The 26332-nt window shown below is 36.0% G+C and overlaps 1 protein-coding gene across 1 annotated transcript in view; it reads right to left on the bottom strand.

The window, feature by feature from the left end:
• Positions 1-10693: 10693 nt before the first annotated feature.
• LOC123552778 (DNA replication ATP-dependent helicase/nuclease DNA2-like) overlaps positions 10694-26332 on the bottom strand; it is a 124756-nt gene continuing 109117 nt past the window's right edge. The window contains exons 24-25 of the mRNA XM_053542100.1: positions 25354-26112; positions 10694-12956 (exon numbers count right to left, since the gene is read on the bottom strand). Coding sequence (XP_053398075.1) covers positions 12783-12956; positions 25354-26112 — 933 coding nt within the window. The 3' untranslated portion in view covers positions 10694-12782. The remainder of the gene's footprint in view (positions 12957-25353; positions 26113-26332) is intronic.

Raw genomic sequence — 26332 nt, 5'->3', positions numbered from 1 at the left:
CACCCCAAGAAAGCAAATAGTTACATATAAAAATAGTTTAAGATGAAAATATGATACAGAAATCACTAACAACTGAGGGAAGAACAAGCAGGCTTCAGACCTGGAAGATCTTGTACAGACCAGATAGCTACTCTCCGAATAATCATAGAACAGTCTATAGAATGGCGATCCCCACTTTATGTCACCTTCATTGACTTCAAGAAGGCCTTCGACCTGATAGACAGGACAGCAGTCTGGAGCATACTCGCACACTATGGTATCCCAGACAAGATCGTCAACATTATTCGGAGCATGTACAACAACAACACCTGTCAAGTCATCCATGACCTGAACCTTACAGATCCCTTTGCTGTCAACAACGGAGTACGACAAGGATGTCTACTGTCTCCTCTCATCTTCTCACTGGTGATTGACTGGGTGATGAAAACAACAATGGAGCAACCAAGAGGGATCCAATGGACACTTACCAAATGACTCGAAGACTTGGACTTCGCAGACGACATCGGTCTCCTGTCTCACACCCACAGACAGATGCAAGAGAAGATAGAGCATTTACAAGCTGTAGGAAGACGAACTGGCGTGGAAGTGAACAGAAATAAGACAAAAAGCCTGCGGATCAATGCGGCCCAGGATACAGCTATCCTCATAGAAGGGGAACCTATAGAAGATGTTCACATACCTCGGCAGTGAAGTCAGTAAGACAGAAGGCACAGAAGAAGATATAAGGTCCAGAACAGGAAAAGCTACGTATGCTTTCATCATCTTAAAGCCAATCTGGGACAACAGGGCCATACACCTCCGGACAAAGATCAGACTGTTTAACACCACTGTTAAAACAGTTCTGTTATACGGTTCAGAGACCTGGAGACGCACAAAAGCACTAGACAAGAAACTCCAGGTCTTCATCAACACAAGCCTGAGAAGAATCCTCCGCATCAGATGGCCAGAACGAATCTCAAACCAGGAGCTGTGGCAAAGAACCAACCAAAGGCCAATTGCGGAAGAAATCCAGATGAAGAAATGGAGATGGATTGGCCACACCATTAGAAGAGGCCAATCATGCACAGCCCGTCATTCTCTGGACTGGAACCCGCAAGGAAGTCCCGGAAGAGATCGTCCCGTGCAGACATGGCGGAGGACCCTAGACTCAGAGTTACAAAAAATCCAGATGTTTTGGGGAGAAGCTAAACAGGTTGCCATGGACCGTACCAGATGGAGAGCTGTTGTGAAGGCCTTATGTCCCTCCAGGGATGAAGAGGACTAATGATACAGAAATAAAGAAGGTCATACCAAATAGAGTTAGATGTAAATTTTTGAAGGTAAATATTAATCAATTAGTTTATACTAGTGTCTCCTTAAAATATACTAGCTGTCCTAGTTATAATCATAGCTGATATTTGCTCTTTGTCCAGTACAGTGTTAGGAATACCTCTCAGTAGCGCAATTATAAGTCCTAGGATAATTGCTTGTTTAGGGTAATGTCCCAAGCATGTTTGTGAACTTAGAAAAGTTTAAATCAGGTTACCCTAAACAAACAACTTTTAATTTTTGGCGTAACAACCCTTTCAATATTTAACTAAAACCGTAATCGGTTTGCCAGCATTTCACTCTCTAGCACACGTCTTCAAAATGTCTAAGTACACAGGATTGGCTTGATACATTTATATCTGCCTTTGTATGTATTCTTGTAGTTACATTGACGAGTTTCCTTCAACTTATAGCAGCTAATTATGAAATGTATTACATAATTAAAGTAAAGTACCAGTTCTCTTGACCATTTCTAGTTGAGAGGATTAGCAATGTCAATGTATGCTATAAATGCCTGTCTACAACCTGCTTGATACAATGATATTTGCTACATCTGTACATACGTGAACATCTCTCAAGGCCAGGGTGCTTTCAATACGTCTGATTGCTTAAAAATATATTCTCTGGCTTCATTTTGATATTTCTGCAAATGTATTGAGACAATATCACAACCAGATAATGCATTATAAAGAATGTTAGCTTTAAGTCTTCGTTCTTTCATGTGTCTTTTCCTGTTGGATTTTTGTCCTTGTTTTTATGCCAAAAAGACGGCTTACTACGGAATTAGTCAGCATGTACCAGAACTGTTTGAAACGGCCAAATAAAGCTTCAGCTAACAACTAGCAAACTGTTTTACTATAGAAAGTAACAGTGTGCATCATTGTTTGTTGCTCGTAACATTATCCCTTTGTGGTTTCGTTTTTATGCATCTATGGCAAACAAATATGTACCATGTCGCGTACCAGTTAGTGCACCAAATGTTGTGACTTCAAACTTTTGGAACATGGTCATGTTATAAACAAAGGTATCAAGCTGTTAGTCAGTAAATGGTGGTTCTAGTTCCTAAAGGAAATAGACAGCATGAACACATCTAAATTACCTGATGTTCACATTTCTAATATTTATATATGAAGTCATGTTTGTGGAGAGGCATTAAGGTATGGATATACTAAATAGCTGGCCTTCTTTATTCTAGATAAAATTGACAAATTATAAATGGCTACAGCACAGAGCAGAACCCGTTTCAAATGTCTGTAGCTTACATTTTTACATTTTCTTAAAGAATACTGTCAGTGCTGAAAAAAACATCAAATGGGAGTCATGTACTTCAGTCAAACAAACCAACTACAATATCAGCTAAAAATGATACCCCAAATTGTATGACCTACGGTACATTTCCATAAACAAGAGCTGTCCGTAAGACAGCCAAGCTCGACTATTCGAAATATTGTCACAGAAGCAGGAAATTATTACCCAAAATGTTAAATATCAAAAGAGTTTAAGTTCGAAAGGGGACATAATTTGACCAAAATACATATCAAAGTTATGGGACTTGATGCTATCAACTAGTTTTATAACCCCGAAGAAACATGTTAGGTTTAAATTCAATATCTGCATTAGTTTTGGAGATAGTAACTTGCATGTAAACTTTAACCAGAATTTTCTAAGTCCAAAAGGGGGCATAATTTGTTCAAAATACATGTTAAGAGTTATGGAACTTGACCTAGTGAGGCTGGTAATTGACCTAGAAAAGGAATAAATAAGATTCAAAGCTATATGCCTTTTGGTAATAGCTGTATGTACTTGCACGCAAAACTTTAACCAGAATTTTCTAAGTCCAAAAGGGGGCATAATTTGCCCAAAATACATGTCAGAGTTATGGGACTTGATTCTATCAACTAGTTTTATAACCCCGAAGACACATGTGAAGTTTCAATTTAATATCTATATTAGTTTTGGAGATAGTAACTTGCATGTAAAACTTTAACCAGGATTTTATAAGTCCAAAAGGGGGCATAATTTGCCCAAAATACATGTCAGAGTTATGGGACTTGTCCCAGTGAGGTAGGTAATTGATCTAGAAAAAGAAAAAATAAGTTTCAAATCTATATGCCTTTTAGTAATAGCTGTATGTACTTGCACGCAAAACTTTAACCAGAATTTTCTAAGTCCAAAAGGGGGCATAATTTGGCCAAAATGAAGGTCAGAGTTATGGGACTTGGTGCTATCAACTAGTTTTATAACCCCGAAGACACATGTAAAGTTTCAATTCAATATCTGCATTAGTTTTGGAGATAGTAACTTGCATGTAAAACTTTAACCAGGATTTTCTAAGTCCAAAAGGGGGCATAATTTGCTCAAAATACATGTCAGAGTTATGGGACTTGACCCAGTGAGGTAGGTAATTGATCTAGAAAAAGAAAAAATAAGTTTCAAATCTATATGCCTTTTAGTAATAGCTGTATGTACTTGCACGCAAAACTTTAACCAGAATTTTCTAAGTCCAAAAGGGGGCATAATTTGGCCAAAATGAAGGTCAGAGTTATGGGACTTGGTGCTATCAAATAGTTTTATAACCCCAAAGACACATGTGAAGTTTCAATTCAATATCTGCATTAGTTTTGGAGATAGTAACTTGCATGTAAAACTTTAACCAAAATTTTCTAAGTCCAAAAGGGGGCATAATTTGCTCAAAATACATGTTAGAGTTATGGAACTTGACCCAGTGAGGTTGGTAATTGTCCTAGAAAAAGAATAAATAAGTTTCAAAGCTATATGCCTTTAAATGATAGCTGTATGTACTTGCATGCAAAAACTTAACCAAGGTGTGACGCCGACGCCGACGCCGACGCCAGGGTGAGTAGAATAGACTATTCTTCGAATAGTCGAGCTAAAAATCTGTCATGCTATCATATTATTGCGAAAATGCTTCCTATATGTCAAGGATAGATCTGTTATGTGATTTCAGCAAACAAAATGTAAACAAGAGGGCCATGATGGCCCTATATCGCTCACCTGTTATCATTGCACTTGAGGACAAGAAGGTCCTCAGAAAAAATATCTAAGTCCAAAGCAGTAACAACAAAGGGAAGAAATTTAACCAAAAGGGAAGTAATTAAAAAAAAAATTATGGTAAGTGAAGAAAAGAAGGATCTGTCAAATAAATCTGTTGACATAAATGAAATTTCAGATCAGTATCTTCATTAGTTACAGAGATATACCCATTTTAATTTGAAATAAAGGGAGGTAATTTGACATAAAATCAGTCCATAGTTATCTACCCTGATTGGCTCAATGAAATTCCAAATAAGTACTTACTGATATAAATCCATTTTGATTACAATCAGGGGAGGTAATCAGATATAAAATAACTCTGAACCTACGCTTGGATCTGATTTGTCATGGAATCCAAGAATTATTGTTGCTGAAGTTATTTTGGAAGTTTGTATCAAATAAAACCATAAATGAAGTCTCTATATGGCTGCAAAAGCCAAAATAGCCAATTTTGGACCTTTAACGGGCCATAACTCTGGAACCCATAACGGAATCTGGCCAGTTCAAGAAAGGAACCAAGATCTTGTGGCGATACAAGTTGTGTGCAAGTTTGGTTAAAATCGAATCATAAATGAAGCTGCTATTGTGCAGACAAGGTCAAAATAGCTAATTTTAGCCCTTCCAGGGGCCTTAACTCTGGAACCCATAATGGGATCTGGCCAGTTCAAGAAAGGAATTGAGATCTTATGGTGATACAAGTTGTGAACCAGTTTGGTAAAAATCAAATCATAAATAAAGCTGCTACTGTGCAGACATGGTCAAAATAGCTAATTTTGGCCCTTTCAGGGGCCGTAACTCTGGAACCCATAACGGAATCTGGCCAGTTCAAGAAAGGAACCAAGATCTTATGATGATACAAGTTGTATGCCAGTTTGGTTAAAATCAAATCATAAATGAAGCTGCTATTGTGCAGACAAGGTCAAAATAGCTAATTTTGGCCCTTTCAGGGGCCTTAACTCTGGAACCCATAATGGAATCTGGACAGTTCAAGAAAGGAACCAAGATCTTATGGTGATACAAGTTGTGTGCCAGTTTGGTAAAAATCAAATCATAAATAAAGCTGCTACTGTGCAGACAAGGTCAAAATAGCTAATTTTGGCCCTTTCAGGGGCCATAACTCTGGAACCCATAATGGAATCTGGCCAGTTCAAGAAAGGACCTGAGATCTTATGGTGATACAAGTTGTGTGCCAGTTTGGTTAAAATCAAATCATAAATGAAGCTGCTATTGTGCAGACAAGGTCAAAATAGCTAATTTTGGCCCTTTCAGGGGCCATAACTCTTGAACCCATAATGGGATCTGGCCAGTTCAAGAAAGGAACCGAGATCTTATGGTGATACAAGTTGTGTGCAAGTTTGGTTAAAATAAAATCATAAATGAAACCTCTATCGTGCAGACAAAAAATTGTGGACGGACGACGGACAGATGGACGGACGAAGGGCGATCACAAAAGCTCACCCTGTCACTATGTGACAGGTGAGCTAAAAAGGAAGGAAAAAATCTCTACAGAGCAAAGTAGGAGACTCTTTGTTGTTTGTTGTCAATGCGCTATTTTGTAACTACCATGCTTTTTTTCCGCGCCAGTTTTCTATTTAGTGTCTGTATACCTTAACTGTGACCCTTGCATTGCTTAATTCTGTTGAATCTGGATTGACTAGTAATGACACTTGACTTTCATTACTATGTACACTTCATAGAACGAATTAAATGCCAGTGCAATAACACATTCATGTATAAGAAATATTAACTTGTCAAACAAATGTATTAGAGAAGTACTGGGAAACCTGTTACAATTCTTAGATATCTATTGAATGGGTGTAAATATCAGTTTCTTTTATTTTAGAACCATTTAAATGCCAGTGCAATAACACATTCATGTATAAGAAATATAAATTTGTCAAACACATGTACAAGAGAAGTCCTGGGAAACCTGTTACAATTCTTAGATATCTATTGCCCCAATAAAATACAGATATATAGGTTAACTCATGGACCTAAACAAGTGAATGTTTTTTACTTTTTTTGATATTTTATACATTTGATCCATGAATTCTGTTTTTTTTTTACTTATGGTACGTTCAGAAATATAATATTTTAACAATTGAAATAAATTAATTTGCCCTTAAAATGTGATTTTTAACAGTTTCCCCTTTAAGGACCTCATATTATTTTTTCCTGAGTCATGTGTATTGAGTGTGTATAAAATGTATTTGAATAAATTTTGTGTCAAGGGTTATAATTGGTTAAAGTAATGAATTAACATTTTTAAAATTGTTGTAGATATATTTAATTGAAATAAATAAATGGTAGTTCCCCTTTGGGGGCCTCATGTTTTGGTCTATTCAAGCCAAAAAATCATATATGTAGTTCATTTCTGATCCAGCATACTTTATAGCACTTTATAATACAACTTTCATTCTTTCTTCATAAGAAACATCTTTTCACACGCAGTTTTGAAATTAAACATACAGTAAAATCTGATTACCTCCCTTTTTAGTATGTATCTTGAGAAAGAAGAGTATTTTGTAGTAAACTTTGTATATTGTCAATATCAAATGGTTGTTTGGCTATGCTAGTGAAATGTTATCTATGTTTAGATCATATGAAACATTACTTTATAGATAAATTTCAATTTAAAGGAAAAAATATAATTATTTTCAAGACATTTTTACATCCCTTTTTTAAACCGATTGAAAAGGAGGTTCCAGGGCAGATATAGCGTGTCTCCTCCTCTTGTAGGATTTGGGATACCTTAAAGTAATTTCATGCAAACTTTGGTGCTTTCTTCACAAAGGGGAACATCTTTGCTATTTTTTGTTCCATATCTTACTCGCTATTTAACCTATTAACCTAACAAGAGATCACAGAGTGATCTTGGTGCCCACCACTGAGCCATTTTTGAACGTTTCAAATTTCAAGACTAGCTCAAGGTGAAAATCAAGATCAAATTTCATTGGGTACAAAACACTGTGCGTGTTGTCCACATTTTAAAGCTGTGGCTTCAGAAATGTGAAAGTAAGTCTCTAGATCAATTTCAAGGTCAAAGTTCATTTCGGTACATAAAACTATGCAAGTGGTTCAAATTTGATAGCTTGAGAAATGTGAAAGTACGTCACTAGGTCAAAATCAAGGTCAAATTTTATTTCAGAACACAAAACTATATGCATGTGGGCCAAATTTGAAGCCTGTACCTTCAAAAATGTGAAAGTAGGTCACTAGGTCAATAACAAGGTCAAAGTTTGTTTCGGTACACAAACCAATACAAGTGGTCCAAATCTGAAGGCTGTAGCTACAGAAATGTGAAAGTAGGTCACTAGGTCAAGATCAAGGTCAACTCATGTCAAGGTTCATCTTGCCACTCAAAAATATACATGTGGTCCAAATTTGAATGATACAGGTTACGGACATGAAGATTCTAAGTTTTTCCCTATATAAGTCTATATGAGCCATGTGACCCCTGGGGCGGGGCCATATTTGACCCTAGAGGGATAATTTGAACAAACTTGGTAGAGAATCACCAGATGATGCTACGTTACAAATATCAAAATCCTAGTCTTTGTGGTTTGGACAAGAAGATTTTCAAAGTTTTTCCCTATATAAGTCTATGTAAACCATGTGACCCTCAGAGGAGCCATATTTGACCCTAGGGGAATAATTTGAACAATCTTAGCAGAGGACCACTAGATGATGTCATATACAAAATATCAAAGCCCTAGGGCCTGTGGTTTTGGACAAGAGGTTTTTCAAAGCTTTTTCCTATATAAGTCTATATAAACCATGTGACCCCCGGGGTGGGGCCATATCTGACCCCAGGGAAATAATCTGAACAATCTTGGTAGAGGACCACTAGATTTTGCTACATACCAAATATCAAAGCCCTAGGTCCTGTGGTTTTGGACAAGAAGATCAGAAACCGTTAAACTGTTCCCGGCCAATTTGACATTGACCTTTGACTTAATAACCTCAAAATCAATAGGGGTCATCTGCTGGTCATGACCAACCTCACTATCAATTTTCCTGACACTAGGCCTAACCGTTCTTGAGTTATTGCCTGGAAACCATTTTACTGTTCCTGGTCACTGTGACCTTGACCTTTGACATACTGACCTCAAAATCAATAGGGGTCACCAACCTCTCTATCAACTTTCATGACCCTAGGCCTAAGCGTTCTTGAGAAATGGGTATAGCTTGAGAAATGTAACAGTAGGTCACTAGGTCAAAATCAAGGTCAAATTTTATTTAGGAATACAAAACTATGCATGTGGTCCAAATTTGAAGCCTGTATCTTCAAAAATGTGAAAGTAGGTGACTAGGTCAATGTAAAGGTCAAAGTTCATTTCGTTACACAAAATTATGCATGTGGTCCAAATTTGAAGGGTATAGCTTGAGAAATGTAAAAGTAGGTCACTAGGTCAAACTCAAGGTCAAATTTTATTTTGGAATACAAAACTATGCATGTGGTCCAAATATGAAGCCTGTACCTTAAAATTGTGAAAGTAGGTCACTAGGTCAATGTAAAGGTGAAAGTTCATTTCGGTACACAAAACTATGCAAGTGGTCCAAATCTGAAGGCTGTAGCTTGAGAAATGTAACAGTAGGTCACTAGGTCAAAATCAAGGTCAAATTTTATTTCGGAATACAAAACTATGCATGTGGTCCAAATTTGAAGCCTGTATCTTCAAAAATGTGGAAGTAGGTGACTAGGTCAATGTAAAGTTCAAAGTTCATTTCGTTACACAAAATTACGCATGTGGTCCAAATTTGAAGGGTATAGCTTGAGAAATGTAAAAGTAGGTCACTAGGTCAAAATCAAGGTCAAATTTTATTTTGGAATACAAAACTATGCATGTGGTCCAAATTTGAAGCCTGTACCTAAAAATTGTGAAAGTAGGTCACTAGGTCAATGTAAAGGTGAAAGTTCATTTCGGTACACAAAACTATGCAAGTGGTCCAAATCTGAAGGCTTTAGCTTGAGAAATGTAAAAGTAGGTCACTAGATCAAAATCAAGGTCAAATTTTATTTCGGAATACAAAACTATGCATGTGGTCCAAATCTGAAGCCTGTACCTTCAAAAATGTGAAAGTAGGTCACTAGGTCAACATGAAGGTCAAAGTTTTTTTCGGTACACAAACCTATGCATGTGGTCCAAATTTGAAGGCTGTAGCTTGAGAAATGTGAAAGTAGGTCACTAGGTCAAAATCAATGTCAAATTTCATTTTGAAACAAGGAACTATGCATATGGTCCAAATTTGACACCTGTACCTTCAAAAATGTGAAAGTAGGTCACTAGGTCAAAATCAAGTTCTAAGTTTTTTCCAGCGCACAAAACTATGCATGTGGTCCGAATTTGAAGGCTGTAGCTACAGAAATGTGAAAGTAGATCACTAGGTCAAAATCAAGGTCAACTCATGTCAAGGTTCATCTTGCCACTCAAAAATATACATGTGGTCCAAATTTGAAGGCTGTAGCTACAGAAATGTGAAAGTAGGTCACTAGGTCAAAATCAAGGTCAACTCATGTCAAGGTTCATCTTGCCACCCAAAAATATACATGTGGTCCAAATTTGAATGTTGTAGTTATTGACAAGAACATTTTAAAAGCTTTTCCCAATATAAGTCTATATGAACCATGTGACCCCCGAGGCGGGGCCATTTTTGACCCTTGGGGGATAATTTGAACAAACTTGGTAGAGAACCACTAGATGATGGTACATTACAAGTATCAAAGCCTTAGGCTTTGTGGTTTGGACAAGAAGATTTTCAAAGTTTTTCCTTATGTAAGTCTTTGTAAACCATATGACCCCCAGGGTGGGGCCATATTTGACCCTAGGGGTATAATTTGAATAATCTTAGTAGAAGACTACTAGATGATGTCACATACAAAATATCAAAGCCCTAGGCCCTGTGGTTTTGGACAAGAGGTTATTCAAAGTTTTTCCCTATGTAAATCTATATAAACCATGTGACACCCAGGGTGGGGCCATATTTGACCCCAGAGAATAATTTGAATCACCTTGGTAGAAGACCACTAGATGATGCTTCAAACCAAATATCAAAGCCCTAGGCTCTGTGGTTTTGGACAAGAAGGTTTTCAAAGTTTTTCCCTATATAATTCTATGTAAAATATAGAAATAAACAAAGGGCCATAACTCATAAATTGTTGAGCCAGTCTGATTTTCAGGGGGACACAACTAGGGTACCAACACATCTGACAAAGTTTGGTCAAAATCCCCCCAGTAGTTTCTGAGGAGATGCGTTAATGAGAAATTGTTAACGGACGGACGGACTGACGGAATGACGGACGGACTTCTGATGATGGTGGGCTAAAAACTGGATCAGCTAGAGTTATGGTTCTTTGACACTGCACTTTCTCTCAGTGACCTCTATCAATATGTAAAGTATCAAGTCAATTGGACCAAGGCTCCGGACAAGCTTTTTACAAAAAGGGAGATAATTAAAAAATGGGACCACCTAGAGTTATGGTTCCTTATCGCTGCACTTCCTCTCAATGAGCTCTACCATTGTGAGAATCTTCAATACTTTTTGAGTTATGCTCCGGACAAGAAGTGTGATGGACGGACAGACAGACAGATGAACGGATGGACAAGGTGGCGACTATATGCTTCCCCCTTCTGGGAGCATAAAAATCTTGCATCTCCAGACCACCCAAACTGTTTCAAATATGTTATTCATCAAATCTGTTTCAAGTTAGGAGTGAGACTTAATCTGTAAGTTTTGGGCATTTTTGTTTTCAAGAACTGATAACCTGAGACACCTTCCCCAGGTAGCCACTGCCTATAAATAATATTAACTAGACATCAGTCAACTTTATGCAAGAAACAAAACCTTGACCAAAAGTAACATATCACCTTTAAAATACATCTTCATATGTCTACTTGACAATTAAACAAGTCAAAATAGATCCGAAAATAAACAATCGACACTTTGACGTACCACAATTAATTGGTAGTAACTTAATTACAACTTAGTCAATGTGTCTTCATTACCTTTCTTCAAAACCAATATGCCATTACAGATGACTAGATAATAATAGATTATACAAAACATGCAGTCTTATAAGTTTTTGAAATCGAAGAGCAAATACCGCGGAATCATATCCCCAAGAACATTCTTTTCCCTGAATTTCATAATAATATATATTCTGGTATAAAGGATAGGAAAATACTAGTAAACAGAATTTTATATAGACAACCATAATTATCTTCCAAAGGCTGATCAAAATTATCAGTATTTACATAAACATGCAAAATAATTGCCAGCCACCCTGTGAACAGAAACCATCTGGTACTTCAGACCACCATTAGCATTTCCAACTTGACCCTTACCATGCTAAATTTCTATAATGAACTTGTCCATCTTCCAATTTGGACAGTACCTGGTTAACTGTTAAAAGGGGTGCTTACCAAAAAGATACTGGCTGAATAGCGAACAGTGCAGATCATGATCTACACTGGTCGCAAAGGCAAAACCAATGGTGTCCAGCATGGTAAGGGTTAAACTTTTTAAACTGTGAATTAAGTCCACATTTTGACTTTTCAAGCATTGCCTTTAACATTGTCTGCTGGTAGCAAGTGATTCTGCTTTCATGACCAGTGCCGACCAAGATCAGCCTGTATAATTTTCAGTGAACACCCCTTCGAATAATAAATGGTACTGCCCAAATTGAATAATAGACTAGTCTATTTTAGAAATTTAGCATGATAAAGGTTAAGCACAATTTACTGGTATATTTAGTTCAGAACTGTACAAAGCAAAATACATCTGAAGTGAAGTGCTTACCAAGTTTGAGCATTAAAGTCAAAAGCATTCAGAAATTACTGAGTGGAACTAAATTGCACTAACTTCCCGCTAGCAATGCGCTAACCAAGTTTGATGCTGTACTTCAAGGTGTTCTGAAAATATTGGGCAGAAACAATTTTTCTACTGACAGTCAGTGTGACATTTAAAGTAAAATTTGCAAAGTAATGTAGCAATTTATTCATAATGGCCTAACATAGGAAGCAACTAAATATAAAATTAATTAATGCCCTTTTTCACTAACCAACAATGTATACTGGAAAAATATTCAAAATATTAAAATATACTAAAAAATTTAGGAATTGGCTAATAGCCGTCGTTTCCTGAGGTGCACTGTTTTTGTTTTTCACAGAATACTGACAAAATCCCACTCCCCTTGTTGATTTTTTTCTATTACGAGTAAATCAAAATTTTCACTTCATTCCGAATAAAAATTGATAATTTGTAATGTTTTAATCACTGGTAACATCATTTTTATAGTTATTCAACAAAATCAAAGTGGGTGATTTTGTTTGCCTTGGTAAAATTGAACAGAGGTGATTTTGTCGTGTCTGGGGGAGGCGAGGGAGGGGGGGATTTTGTCGTACATTCGTTTGTCACAATCAAACTTGTGACTTGTCAAGTACATTTATGTTGCTGGTATCAAGAAGCTCCAGCAGCTGTTTCAGATGGCTGTATTGACTGAGAGTTTCTGTATTTCCTATAAGAATCAGTTTCTTCTTAGCTCTTGTAACAGCAACATTTAGACGTCTTATATCCTGTAACAACTCCCCTACCTGCAAAAACACAAACAATAAATCATTATTTTAAACTGGTAACTTCAAAAAAGCCTGGCATAACTTACGGAAGTTTCAATAACAATGGACAAAAGTGATTTAAAAATTGATGTGTAACAGAAATATTTGAAAGGGCATGAATAAGCAATTGAAAAAAGAGTCATGAACTAGAAGATGCTTTTGTAGAAAAGTGCTTGTCTCCCCCAATGCACAGTCGTATAGGCAAGAAGTCAATAGGGGACAGGGGACAGGAGCAGAAGTCAAAGAGACACAGATGGTTGGCTGCAATAGGGATCATCTACTTGGCATGTCCAATCATCCCACTAAGTTTCAACATTTGGGGCCTAGTGGTTCTCAAGTTATTAATTGGAAACGGTTTTCCATGTTCAGGCCCCTGTGACCTTAACCTTTGATCGAGTGACCCCAAAATCCGTATGGGTCATCTACTCTGCATGTCCAATCATTATATTAAGTTTCAACATTCTGGGTCAAGTAGTTCTCAAGTTATTGATTGGCAATAGTTTTCTATGTTCAGGCCCCTGTGACCTTGACCTTTAACAGGGTGACCCCAAAATCAATAGAGATCATCTACTCTATATGAAAATCATCCTATGAAGTTTCAACATTCTGGGTCAAGTGGTTCCCAAGTTACTGACCAGAAATGGTTTTCCATGTTCAGGCCCCTGTGACCTTGACCTTTAATAAAGTGACCCCAAAATCAATAGGGGTCATCTACTGTGCATGTCCAATCATCCTATGAGGGATTCAACATTCTGGGTCAAGTGGTTCTCAAGTTATTGATCGGAAATGGTTTTCCATGTTCAGGCCCCTGTGACCTTGACCTTTGATGGAGTGACCCCAAAAACAATAGGGGTCGTCTACTCCATAAGCCCTGCCATTGTATGAAGTTTGAAGGTTCTAGGTCAAATGGTTCTCCAGTTATTCATCGGAAACTAAGTATGACGGACGGACGGACGGAAGGACGGACAGGGCAAAAACAATATGTCTCCACCCCCTACTGGTTATATTCACGGTGCCAAATGTTTGCGTTTTTTTAAGAGTTTTGAATTCATGGTGTCTTAATTTCACAGCATCTACTTCAACCGCGAATTACAAACCTTGTTTGTAAACAACAGAAAGGGAGGTCACTCTTCCTAGACATGCAAATAATAATAATAAACACGTGAATAAGTTTTTCGTTTTCATCTGAACAGAGACGCATATAGCCTATAATAATACTTCAACACTTGTGTGAAATTTTGTTCTGTTATGCACTGAAATAAAATCTCACCACTGTTTTACTAATATTTAATCAAGTATTGAAACACATGGAAAGTAGCTTCTTATGACGTACTCGTACAAACCCCCGCGTTTATATTTAATTGAGCAATTACAATTACAATGAATAGAAATAAAATTATCTCACCCCGTCTGCTAAGCCTATTTTTTGACTCATTTATAATCATGTATCAATACACGTGACAAGTTGTACTCATACAATTTCCGTGTTTTTGATGAACATGTTTGTGCTGATAACTTATTTATTTTGGTTGCTCTGCGCACAGTCTGAATGTTTTTTAACACTGATATTGAAAGTCCTTAATGCTAGGATAAAAAACATGTTTTTTTTTTTTTTCTGTAACTGCTATAATCATAAATAGACAATACTATGAATAGAAAGTTGTTTGTAAAATACAGTACGATGATTGTATTAAGCAAAGTATAATATTCAATTTCAATTTATTTTATTTCTCTCAGGTCACAATACATGACAACATGAGGTATACGTAATATTACTTATTAATAAACAAGTTAATAGCGTAAGATGCATTTATCAAAAATCTATTTGTAAAGTATAACTGCAATATAACAAAACGATGTTTTTAACAGCTTTATTTCTCACATGTGCATAATTTCTATATTCATAGGATCAAAACAAGTCCGGTTAAGGGGAGTATTTGGTGAATAACATAAATTATTAAATATATTATATTTGTGTATATGTTTTTGTGCTCCATCTATCATACTGATTTTCTTTTCAATAAAATCAACGGTTCATCATCTGTGAGAATTTTTTGTGTTTGTCAGGGGAAGTAACAATGTAAGAATGAGGAAAGTTTGTAATTGAGTGGTCTCCCTTGGTGAAATGTGTATATTTGCGGTAAGAAAAAATCGCGGTGTTTAGATCTCGCGCTGTCAATGTTGACTGCAAATATAGCGAAAATTAAACCTCTGCGAATATAACCCGCTATACAGTACCTCTTGAATTCAATCATTTAAATTTGTTTTAGTAAAAGTCTTATAAGACTCTTTAAGTTTCCTGTGATAAAATGCCATAAAAATGATTGTTTTTCCAAACATTTGTTATAAAAGGTAGAACAGATTTCACCATGTGAGTTTATCTATACATACAAAGAAGATGGATACATGAATAGACAAAATGGCTGAGGTAAAGCAGACATTTTTTCATTTAAAAATGTTAATTTGTGCAACTGAAGCATTTCTTGTATTGGAAAGCCATTAGCCACTGATGTATGATGAAGGATAAGTAATTAGAAGAGATCATCTATCACCCCATCATCTATCACCCTATTATCTATCACCCTGTTACTCTGTCATTGGTATTCGGTCAGAAGTTCAATACTGATTTTGACATAAAATTTATATTTGAATTGTTTGTAAACTTTTGACATCTAACGTGTGTAAAAAAATAATTGATGAGCACATGGTCTTCATGTAATGTATTGTTATTGCCCTCTGAGCATCAACCAGACATGACAGACACATTCAATTCCATCAATATTAAACCAAAATCGTTTACGTCTTTTTTTTTTTTTTTTTTTTTTTAAACCTTATCATGCTGGACACGATTGATGCTGCCTTTGCGACCAGTGCAGATCATGATCAACCTGCACATTTGTGCAGTCTGATCAAGATCAGCACTGTTTGCTATTCAGACAGTATCTTTTTGGCATGCACCCCTTTTAACAGTTAATGGTACTGTCCAAACTGAAAAATGGACAAGTATATTATAGAAATTTAGCAGGGTAAGGGTTAAAGTATGTTTTAGCCAAAGATGTATGATGTTTCACTCCAAGTTTAGAGTGTAAGGATCTTACATGCCTGCCTGTGTAAGACGGGGTTTTCCCTACTCGAGGGACAGTGTGGAATGAAAAACCGAGCATTAGCGAGGTTTTTTATCCATGCTGTCCCGAGGGTAGGGAAAACAGCTGTCTTACACAGGCAGACATGTTAGATCATTTTTCTTGCCTATCATGTTTAAAATAGATCGTGGAGATAAATAGGTTTGGGTATTTCCTGACATTATTTATAAAGTTTATGACGTCACAATGGTACCAGTACTATGTGACGTCACCGTAGTGCATGCTATTTTAGACAAGGTTTTACCTTAGGGAAAGACAGGAATATCTATCTCGGTGCGTGCTCGGATAAATGTATACTTTCCCCGCTAGGTAGGCAAGAATGTTATATCAGCTTCACCTTTACGGAAGTACATGCAGTCAATTTTGGATATTAATACTGATTTACTGTAAAAATCATTATCAGTAATTGCAAATTCATTTTAGTTGAATTTATGCCTGCAATCAAAGAAATTAAATCCAATTAAAAAACTAGAGCTATCGCTAAAGGTGATGAATGTACCCCCCTCATGCACTGACACAGTACATTGCAATTTGACGCACACAAGATTGCATAATTATGCAGACTGTATGTATATAGACTGTGTGTATACAGTATAGTAACAAAAAACAAAGTCCCATAACTTTGCAGAATATTTATCTAAAAGAATGTAACATGCAGCATGCACAACTAGGGTTGGTACTGATCACTTGTGTGAAGTTTCTTTAAATTGTGTGTAAGGGTTTGTAGATTAGGCATGCACAAGATTGCATATGCAGACTGTATGTACATAGTATGTTAACAAGAAACAAAGTCCCATAACTCTGCAATTTTTGTCGCTGAAAGAACCTAACATGCCCCATGCACAACTACTGTTGTTACTGATCACTATGTATATAGCACAGTAACAAAAAAACAAAGTCCCATAACTCTGCAAAATTTTTTTCTGAAAGAACCTAACATGCCCCATGCACAACTACTCTTGTTACTGATCACTTGTGTGAAGTTTCATTAAATTGTGTCAAGGGGATGAGGAGAGATGGTGCGCACAAGATTGAATCTATGTATATAGTATAGTAACAAAAAAACAAAGTCCCATAACTCTGCAAATTTTTTTTCTAAAAGAACCTAACATGCCCCATGCACAACTGCTGTTGGTACTGGTCACTTGTGTGAAGTTTCATTAAATTGTGTCAAGGGGATGAGGAGAGATGGTGCGCACAAGATTGTGTCTATGTATATAGTAACAAAAGAACAAAGTCCCATAACTCTGCAATTTTTTTTTCTAAAAGAACCTAACATGCCCCATGCACAACTACTGTTGGTACTGATCACTTGTGTGAAGTTTCATTAAATTCTGTCAAGGGGATAAGGAAAGATGGTGCGCACAAGATTGCGTCTACGGACAGATGGACAGACAGACAGACGGACAACTTGAAACCAGTATACCCCCCACACAACTTTGTTGTCGGGGGGTACAAAAAGTTACTAAAAACAAGCTATTTATAGTAACGTAAATGGGAAGTAATTAAAAAAACAAGAGCTGTCTCCATAGGATGACACATGCCTCTGATGGCACTTTGAATGAATAGTTATGGCTGATGTTAGAGTTTAGGACCTTTGACATACAGACCTGGGTCTTGCGCGCGACACGTCGTCTTACTGTGGTACACATTCATGCCCAATAGTTTTAAAATCCATGCATGAATGACAAAGATATGGACCGGACACGCCCATCAACGCACTATCATGAAATATGACCTTTAACGTCTAAGTGTGACCATGACCTTTGAGCTACGAACCCGGGTCTAAGTTATTTGAAATTCCATCCATGGATGACAAAGATATGGACCGGACACGAATGCACTATCATGAAAAATGACCTTTAACGTCTAAGTGTGACCTTGATCTTTGAGCTACGGACCTGGGTCTTGCGTGCGACATGTAGTCTTACTGTGGTACACATTCATGCCAAGTTATTTGAAAATCCATCCATGGATGACAAAGATATGGACCGGACACGCCCAACTATCATGAAAAATGACCTTTAACGTCTAAGTGTGACCTTGACCTTTGAGCTACGGATCTGGGTCTTGTGCGCGACAAGTCGTCTTACTGTGGTACACATTCATGCCAAGTTATTTGAAAATCCATCCATCGATGACAAAGATATGGACCGGAGACGAAAATTGCGGACAGACCGACCGACTGACAGACCGTTCAAAAACTATATGCCTCCCTTCGGGGGCACAAAAATGACTGTAAGTATACAAAAGAAGGATCTGCAAAATAAATCTGTTGACATAAATGAAATTTCAGATCAGTATCTTCATTAGTTACGGAGATACACCCATTTTAATTTGAAATAAAGGGAGGTAATTTGACATAAAATCAGTCCATAGTTATCTACCCTCATTGACTCGATCCAACTAATGACAATAATGAAATTTCAAATAAGTCCTATAAGTACTTACTGATATAAATCCATTTTGATTACAATCAGGGGAGGTAATCAGATATAAAATAACTCTGGAACCTACGAATGGATCTGATTTGTCATGGAATCCAAGAATTATTGTTGTTGAAGATATTTTGAAAGTTTGTATCAAATAAAACCATAAATGAAGTCTTTATATGGCTGCAAAAGCCAAAATAGCCAATGTTGGACCTTTAAGGGGCCATAACTCTGGAACCCATGAAGGAATCTGGCCAGTTCAAGACAGGAACCAAGATCTTGTGGTGATACAAGTTTTGTGCAAGTTTGGTTAAAATCAAATCATAAATGAAGCTGCTATTGTGCAGACAAGGTCAAAACAGCTAATTTTGGCCCTTTCAGGGGCCATAACTCTGGAATCCATTATGGGATCTGGCTGGTTCAAGGAAGGAACCTAGATCTTATGGTGACACAAGTTTTTTGCAAGTTTGATTAAATTCAAATCATAAATGAAGCTGCTATTGTGCAGACAAGGTCAAAATAGCTAATTCTGGCCCTTTCAGGGGCCATCACTCTGGAACCCATAATGGAATCTGGCCAGTTCAAAAAAGGAACCAAGATCATATGGTGATACAGGTTGTGTGCAAGTTTGGTTAAAACAAAATCATAAATGAAGCTGCTATTGTGCAGACAAGGTCAAAATAGCTAATTTTGGCCCTTTCAGGGGCCATAACTCTGGAACCTGTAATGGGATCTGGCCAGTTCAACAAAGGAACCGAGATCTTATGGTGATACAAGTTGTGTGCAAGTTTGGTTAAAATCAAAACATAAATGAAACCACTATCGTGCAGACAAGAAGTTGTTGACGCACGGACGCACGAGACGCACGGACTGACGACGGATGAAGGGTGATCACAAAAGCTCACCTTGTCACTATGTGACAGGTGAGCTAATAAAACTAATTAAAAAAAAAATTTATCTTACAAGTATATAATATTTAAGATTAGAAATCGTTTTCATACAATCTGAGAAACCATGAAATCTCATGCATACAAAATCAACTGTTTTCATACAATCTGAGTTAATTGCATGGCAGTTAGCCAAAGGTTTCTAGAGTGATATTTAGTATAATGCCATTGTATTTAATTTTTTATAAATGTGCACGATAGATACCAAAAGAATAGCGAAGTATTCACCTAATATTTGTTTGTTTGCTTGAATGACTGAATGGGTTAAATATCAATTTTTATAACACCATTTCAGTTAACATAACCTGAATAGAAAAACAAGTGTTCTCCACAAGTAACTGACAATTTTCCCCACATGAACCGGAGGTGGAGGATAAATGAATTTACAGAGGTCAAATTTAGCAATATTTTCTACTAGCTGAAATTAGCTAGTGCCTTTTTTTTGTTCACTATCTAAAACAGAAAGGTATCAGCTAAAGTTAAACAAAAATACTTATTTTAATATTATCTTACTGGTCAAAACTTACTGAATTATAAAATCTTCGTTATTAACCATTCACAAACAAGAATATTTTCTACTAGTTAAAAATAGCTAGTGCCAATTTTATCCACTTACCAGCTAAAGTGAAAGCCTATCAAATTAGCGTTGAGTACTTGCTGTTTTACAAGCTACTCTTATTTTGCACTATTATGATACCTAAAGTCATTCATATGATTGCGTACATCATGCACAAGTTTTTATTGAAATATTGTTTATTATGTTCCTTTCATGATGAAAAATAAGTACATGCAACAAACTTCGGAGACACAACGTCGACTATTCAACAGCCTGTCAATTGAATATACAAAAGTTGAAAAAGGGCATAATTTGTAAAATGCAAAGTAGAGGTATTGAACCTCTGTACTGCATGTCATATCATGACAGTGAACAAGTGTGTGAAGTTTCAATCCTTTCCATTTGTGATACTGAATACCACTTACATACAAAACTTAACAAAACGCTAATCAAAGGCATAATTTGTAAAAAGCCAGTAGAATTATGGACCTCACAGTGCATGTTAGATCATGACAGTGAACAAGTGTGTGAAGTTTCAATCCATTCCAATTAGTGGATACGAGATATCAGATTATACAAACTTTAACCAAAACTGCTAGTCGAAAGGGCATAATTTTGAAAAAAAAGAGAGAGTTATGGGCTTCTTAGTGCATGTCAGATCATGATAGTGAACAAGTATGTGAATTCAATCCATTCCCATTAATAATACGAATACCAGCTTACATACAAAACCTTAACCAAATTCTAAGTCGAAAAAGGCATAATTTTGTAAAAAAGCAAAATAAGTTTGAACCTGTGCAATGAGATCATTATCACAGTAATAAGTGGTGAATTTCAATCCATTCCACAATGTACTGAGTTCCAGCTACATACAAAACCTTAACAAATTTCTAATCAAAAGGGTCATTGAATTTTGAAAAAAAGCATTAATAGATGTAATATGGAACAGTTATTGTAGAATATGTTTTATTAGTGTTTATGATGAAATATAAGTACATGCAGAAAAACTTTATAAGTTACAGCTTACATACAAGAATAATTAGACTTTATGACTAGTTCCAAGGCAACCAGCTACCACTAACCCTTATCATGCTGGACACGACTGATTCTGCCTTTGCGACCAGTGCAGATCATGATCAGCTTGCACATCTGTGCAGTCTGATCATGATCTGCACTGTTCGCCAGTCAGTCAGTATCTTTTTGGTATGCACCCCTTTTAACAGTTAATGGTACTGTCCAAATTGCAAGATCGACAAGTTCATTATAGAAATTAGCAGGGTAAGGGCTAAAAAGCCCCCAGCTATTCTAAAATTCCACTAAAATTTAGCTTGTATGCTTGTCTAAATTTAAACCCTGGAATTTTGATGTATAACGGCCTTCAATCAAATCATCATGGAGAACAATATGTCACATTTTCTAAAATGAGTAGTCTGCTATGCAGGCAAAGTGAGAACAATAAAAAACACGGGATCGTCATTTAAAAACAAATGTACAATTGTTCTAATTGATGGATAGGTAGTTTACATAAGTTCAGAAAATGAATTTTTGTAAGGTGACTGACCCAATGACATTGTACATAAATTGTACAGTTGTTATAATTAATGGCAAAAAAGTATGTTAACCTGACAATTTAACACCTTAAATTTTGACCAGATCACCAAAAATAATTGATGTTTACGAGGTAATGATTTGATTGCATAATAAAACAGAATAATTTGGGCCATTTCGTGAGAAAAGTATTAGTGACATCGATGTCTACATAATTATAAATATTTTAAAATGCAAATACTTGAAAATCATTGTTTTCTAGTGTTAATACAAAAATATTTTCCTTGTAAAACTAGTGTTTTTTTTTAAAGTTGGGTTGAAAGCAACTCACATACACAATTTCATGTCAAAGGGTGACTTTGCAGCTCTTAATGGTGCAGGCAGACCCCAGGTGCCCCACTAGGCATTATTTCAGGCACGGGTATGCACCTGCCTTAAAGGGGAATATGCAGTATTTAAAAACATTATCTTGTAAGAAAAAAAAATTAGTACCAAACCTAGAAAAACATTATATGAAAATCTAACTACAAATAGAAGATATTGCCATTTCAAGTTATAGCAATATAATGAAATGGAAGCCATTTTGGGCTTTGTGCTGTCACAGATATTTCCTTACATGGACATTACCATTATATCATACATGGTGAATCTAAGAATAACGACTAAGATTTAAAGCTGTATTTTCTAGGAATCTTATCCCGACTGTTTAACTGTATAACCTTTACATATATTATAGTTCTGTATGTAATTGTCCTTCATATAATTTTGCCATAAATACCACATTTGGTAAAATCTATATACATAAACAGCAATTATATTACCTACCATTCCCAATATGGCTGCTATTTCATTAAATTGTAAACATCAAAATGACTATAAATATTTTGTTTGCAGTCAGAATTTCAAAATAAGATTCGCTTGTTTTAAAGTTTTACCAAACTCTTTCTTAAAAGAAATATTTTCATATGTTGCATATTCCCTTTCAAAGATCAGTGTTTAGAAATTGGAATATCACGCACAAATTAAAAAAAACAACCCAAAAAAACATAAAGAAAACAAAAGAAGAAGCACATGTTCATAAGAAGTCTATAAAACTTATCAATATCAATCATTTTCTGCACCTTTTCAAATTTATCAATGTCAGGCAAACACTTTTCAAGAAACTCTTTGTACATGAAACAATTAAATTTGTGTATAGGACACTTTTCAAGAAACTTTGTGTACATGACCCTTTAAAAGATACTCTCTGTGACAAGAATCCCTGTGTGCAGGGCTCCTCTTCAAAATTAAAACATCAATACAATTTTTATTCAGCCATTCCAGACATTTAATGTTCTTAATCTATGTTCAGTCATCCAAAAACTGCTACAAGAAACTATTGTTTTATTATTTTAGCCTAACAGCATTTTTAATTAGTCATTCAAACACTGTGTAGCATGTCGTTAGTGTACTCAACTTCAAACCTATCCTTTCCAAACATCAAAGTTCGTCATGATAAATCAATGTTTGATGGAGAAAAATTGCTTTTGTGATATATTTACATTTTCGACCTAATTCATAAAAATCTGTAAAAAACACTGAAGTGTGCAAATTCATTTGCACCAGATATCTCTTAGAAAAAAGAGAAAAAAATAAACTAGAATTGTGTCCTCTGATACCCCAACATACTGCGCCATCCTCTAAATAGCAAAATTTTTAATACAGACAATCTACACATGACGGATGTTCAACTAAAGCAAATTCATGAAATTGTATTCAGATAAGCTTGTGCCTCTGAGCAACTTTGAATCCATTCCTTCAAAAAGTGTATGAGGAGGTGAACACACCAAATTTTTTCACTATGGCCTATTTTGTGAAATTAAGAAAGGGCCATATTTCTAGGAAAAACAGCCACAGAAAAAAGTGCATTATTTATGGTCATCTTCATATCAAGGTCCTTCATCTGTGAAACTTTCAAGCATATCATTTCAGTAGTGTTTGAGGAGTTGGGCACACAAGATTTTTCTCTATATTTTACATTGCAAAACTGTCCCCAAGGGTCATAACAATGGTAAAAATAGTCACAGCAAAAGTTCTTTCCTTAAAGGTCATCTGCAAATTAAGCTTGTTTATCTGTGAAAGTTTGAAGCAAATCAGGATAATAGTGGGGTAGGAGTTGGACACACACGATTTCTGGACGTACGTACTGATAGCAGCAACGCTATACTAGTATGCTTTTTTTACATTTAGAATTAAGAAAACCTTTGAGGTTAATTCTATAATGCAAGTTCAACCTCTGATCTAGACCTCTTTTGCAGAAGACAAAAAGTTTCAGTTACAATAACATGTTCTTTTCTAAAACTGAGCAATTATGGTTTATAAACTTTCCCAATTTGAAAGACCAGGCTCTCTTCCGACATTCCTGATAAACAAGTCCTGCTCTTTCTATTTGAAAGCATATTATACTGTGGTTTTATAATGTTTTAATTTGCTTTGTTCAGAATCAATTATGTCATACATGGATAACTACCTATTGAAATATCTATGTTTTTGCAGACTTCCCGCAATATGCTACTTTCTTAAAACAAGTTCTGTGTCACAAGATTCAAGTAGTGTAAAATAATTTGACATAAAATTCTATGGTTTCTGCCAAAATAAATACTTTTTCAGTTGAGAGGGGGCATATTTCAAATGTACTCCAAATATTAAAGGGAGAGTTCACAAGATTTATTTTTATTCAATGGTTTTTAATTATTAAGATTTTTGCAACTACAAGCATCTACACATTTAGAATGTGCTTTTATTTCTCCCCCAATACCTAAATGATTGCAAAAAACATTAGCTATCTAGTGACAGAACCCTCTACTATCTGAAGCCTTTTCACCGAACACTAGCTTCCATACGAAAACTTCCGCAAAATTTTCTTTGATGTCAAAAAGGGGCATAATTTTGCCAAAATGCAAGCAATAGTTCTGAAACTTGCCATATGATGTCATTTGGTCATGCTAAAGTTGTATGGAGAATCTGAGAATATTTGGTCCAGCAGTTCCTTAGAAACAATCTTTCATACAAAACATTTGCAAAATTTCTATGTTAAAAAGGGTCATTATTTTAACAAAATTGAAGCTACAGATTTGTAACTTGCCCTGTGAGATAAACTCATGATGCCAAAGTTTTAAAGCATTTTTGACTCAAGGTCACTCTGACCTTTACCAGTGACCTTTACCTTTGACCTTTACCTTTGACCTAATGTAACTCTATACTATAGTGGATATTCACTGACTATGGGTAATCATTCTACTAATATCTGACATCTTAGGCAAAAGCATTCCCTAGTTATTGATCAGAAACTGTTTTCAGTCTCAGTCACTGCAACCTTGACCTGTAAACATATGGTCCCCAAAATAAAGGGGTCATCTTCTGACATCAGACATCAATGCCATGGAGTTTAATGGTATTATGCTTAAGTATATTGAAGCTTTTGAGCAAAAACCATTTATTCTCAACGTCAGAGTCAGTGACCTTCACCTCTGACCCTAAAACAACAGGATCATCTCTGACAACAAGCTATCATCCTATTTATTTCAGCAGTCCTAATCCAAAACCTTCTCTCCAGTTCCTAATCAAAAACTATTTACAGCCTCAAGGCCAGTGTGACCTTGACCTCTGACCTACTGATACACAAAACATCCTATAAGTTTGATCAATGTAGGCCAAAGCAATTTAATGACCCATTAAAGGCAAATAATCATTACACATACTGATAATTACCTTTCCCGTTTTCTCATTAGAACTCATTACAAAGGAGATGATGATGATATTTTTATCTCTTCCTTGGTATTGGTCCACTGTATTAACCTCTACCTCTGACTTTGAGTGCCCTTGACCTAGTTTCTCCCGTATATGTAACACTTGACTTCTGTATGGTGCTATTACACCTATGTCCGCACTCTCGACCCCAACTCGACAAAGATTAGTCACAATTTGTTCCACAATTATTGCCTCCTTCTCATTCCTATAACCACCAGTTTTTACCTGTACGTGGTTAGCTCCAATATTTTGTGTATCCAGAACTACAACTGATTTACACAAACTGCAGTCAAAAATTCCTTCCATCCATGGTACCCGTTTCAAAATGCCTTCTGAAACATCTGACCTCGGAATGGCCAGTGTCTGATTCGCAACTGTGTCACTACCACACTTTAAACATCCGTTATAAACCAAAGTATTACTAATATGCATTATCTCTCTATTCATTCGATATTGTACGTTGAGATCAAATGTCGCATAAAGGTCATCCAGCCTACAGAACAGGCTCTCGTCCATGCCAAGGTCCCTTGACTCTTTGCTCTGTACAACAGGCGGCAGCTGTTGGGGGTCTCCAACCAGCACAAACCTCCTGCAGCAAAACAGAGGACCAAGACATGCGGGCTGAAGAACCTGTGAAGCCTCGTCTACTATACAAACATCAAACTGCCTCTGAGTGAACATGGGGTGGTTCATACCAAGACAACTTGTAGCAACTATTTTCTGTAAAAATCATAAACAAGCTGGTAGTCATACTTCAATTATTATTCACAATTACCATGTTATATAATACTTGAACATAATAAATTTATCTACATGAAACTAAGCTGTACAAAAAAAAAAAAAAATGCTTGTAAGAAAGTACCATTACATGATGTCAAATTCAAATTCTACATATTAGTGTTTTTGATACGGTTATATATTTCAGCTTTCAAGGTAAATT

Source organism: Mercenaria mercenaria, chromosome 4 (genome assembly GCF_021730395.1).
Source record: "Mercenaria mercenaria strain notata chromosome 4, MADL_Memer_1, whole genome shotgun sequence".
Taxonomy (NCBI): Eukaryota; Metazoa; Mollusca; class Bivalvia; order Venerida; family Veneridae; genus Mercenaria; species Mercenaria mercenaria.
This window is presented reverse-complemented; position numbering and strand designations above follow the sequence as displayed.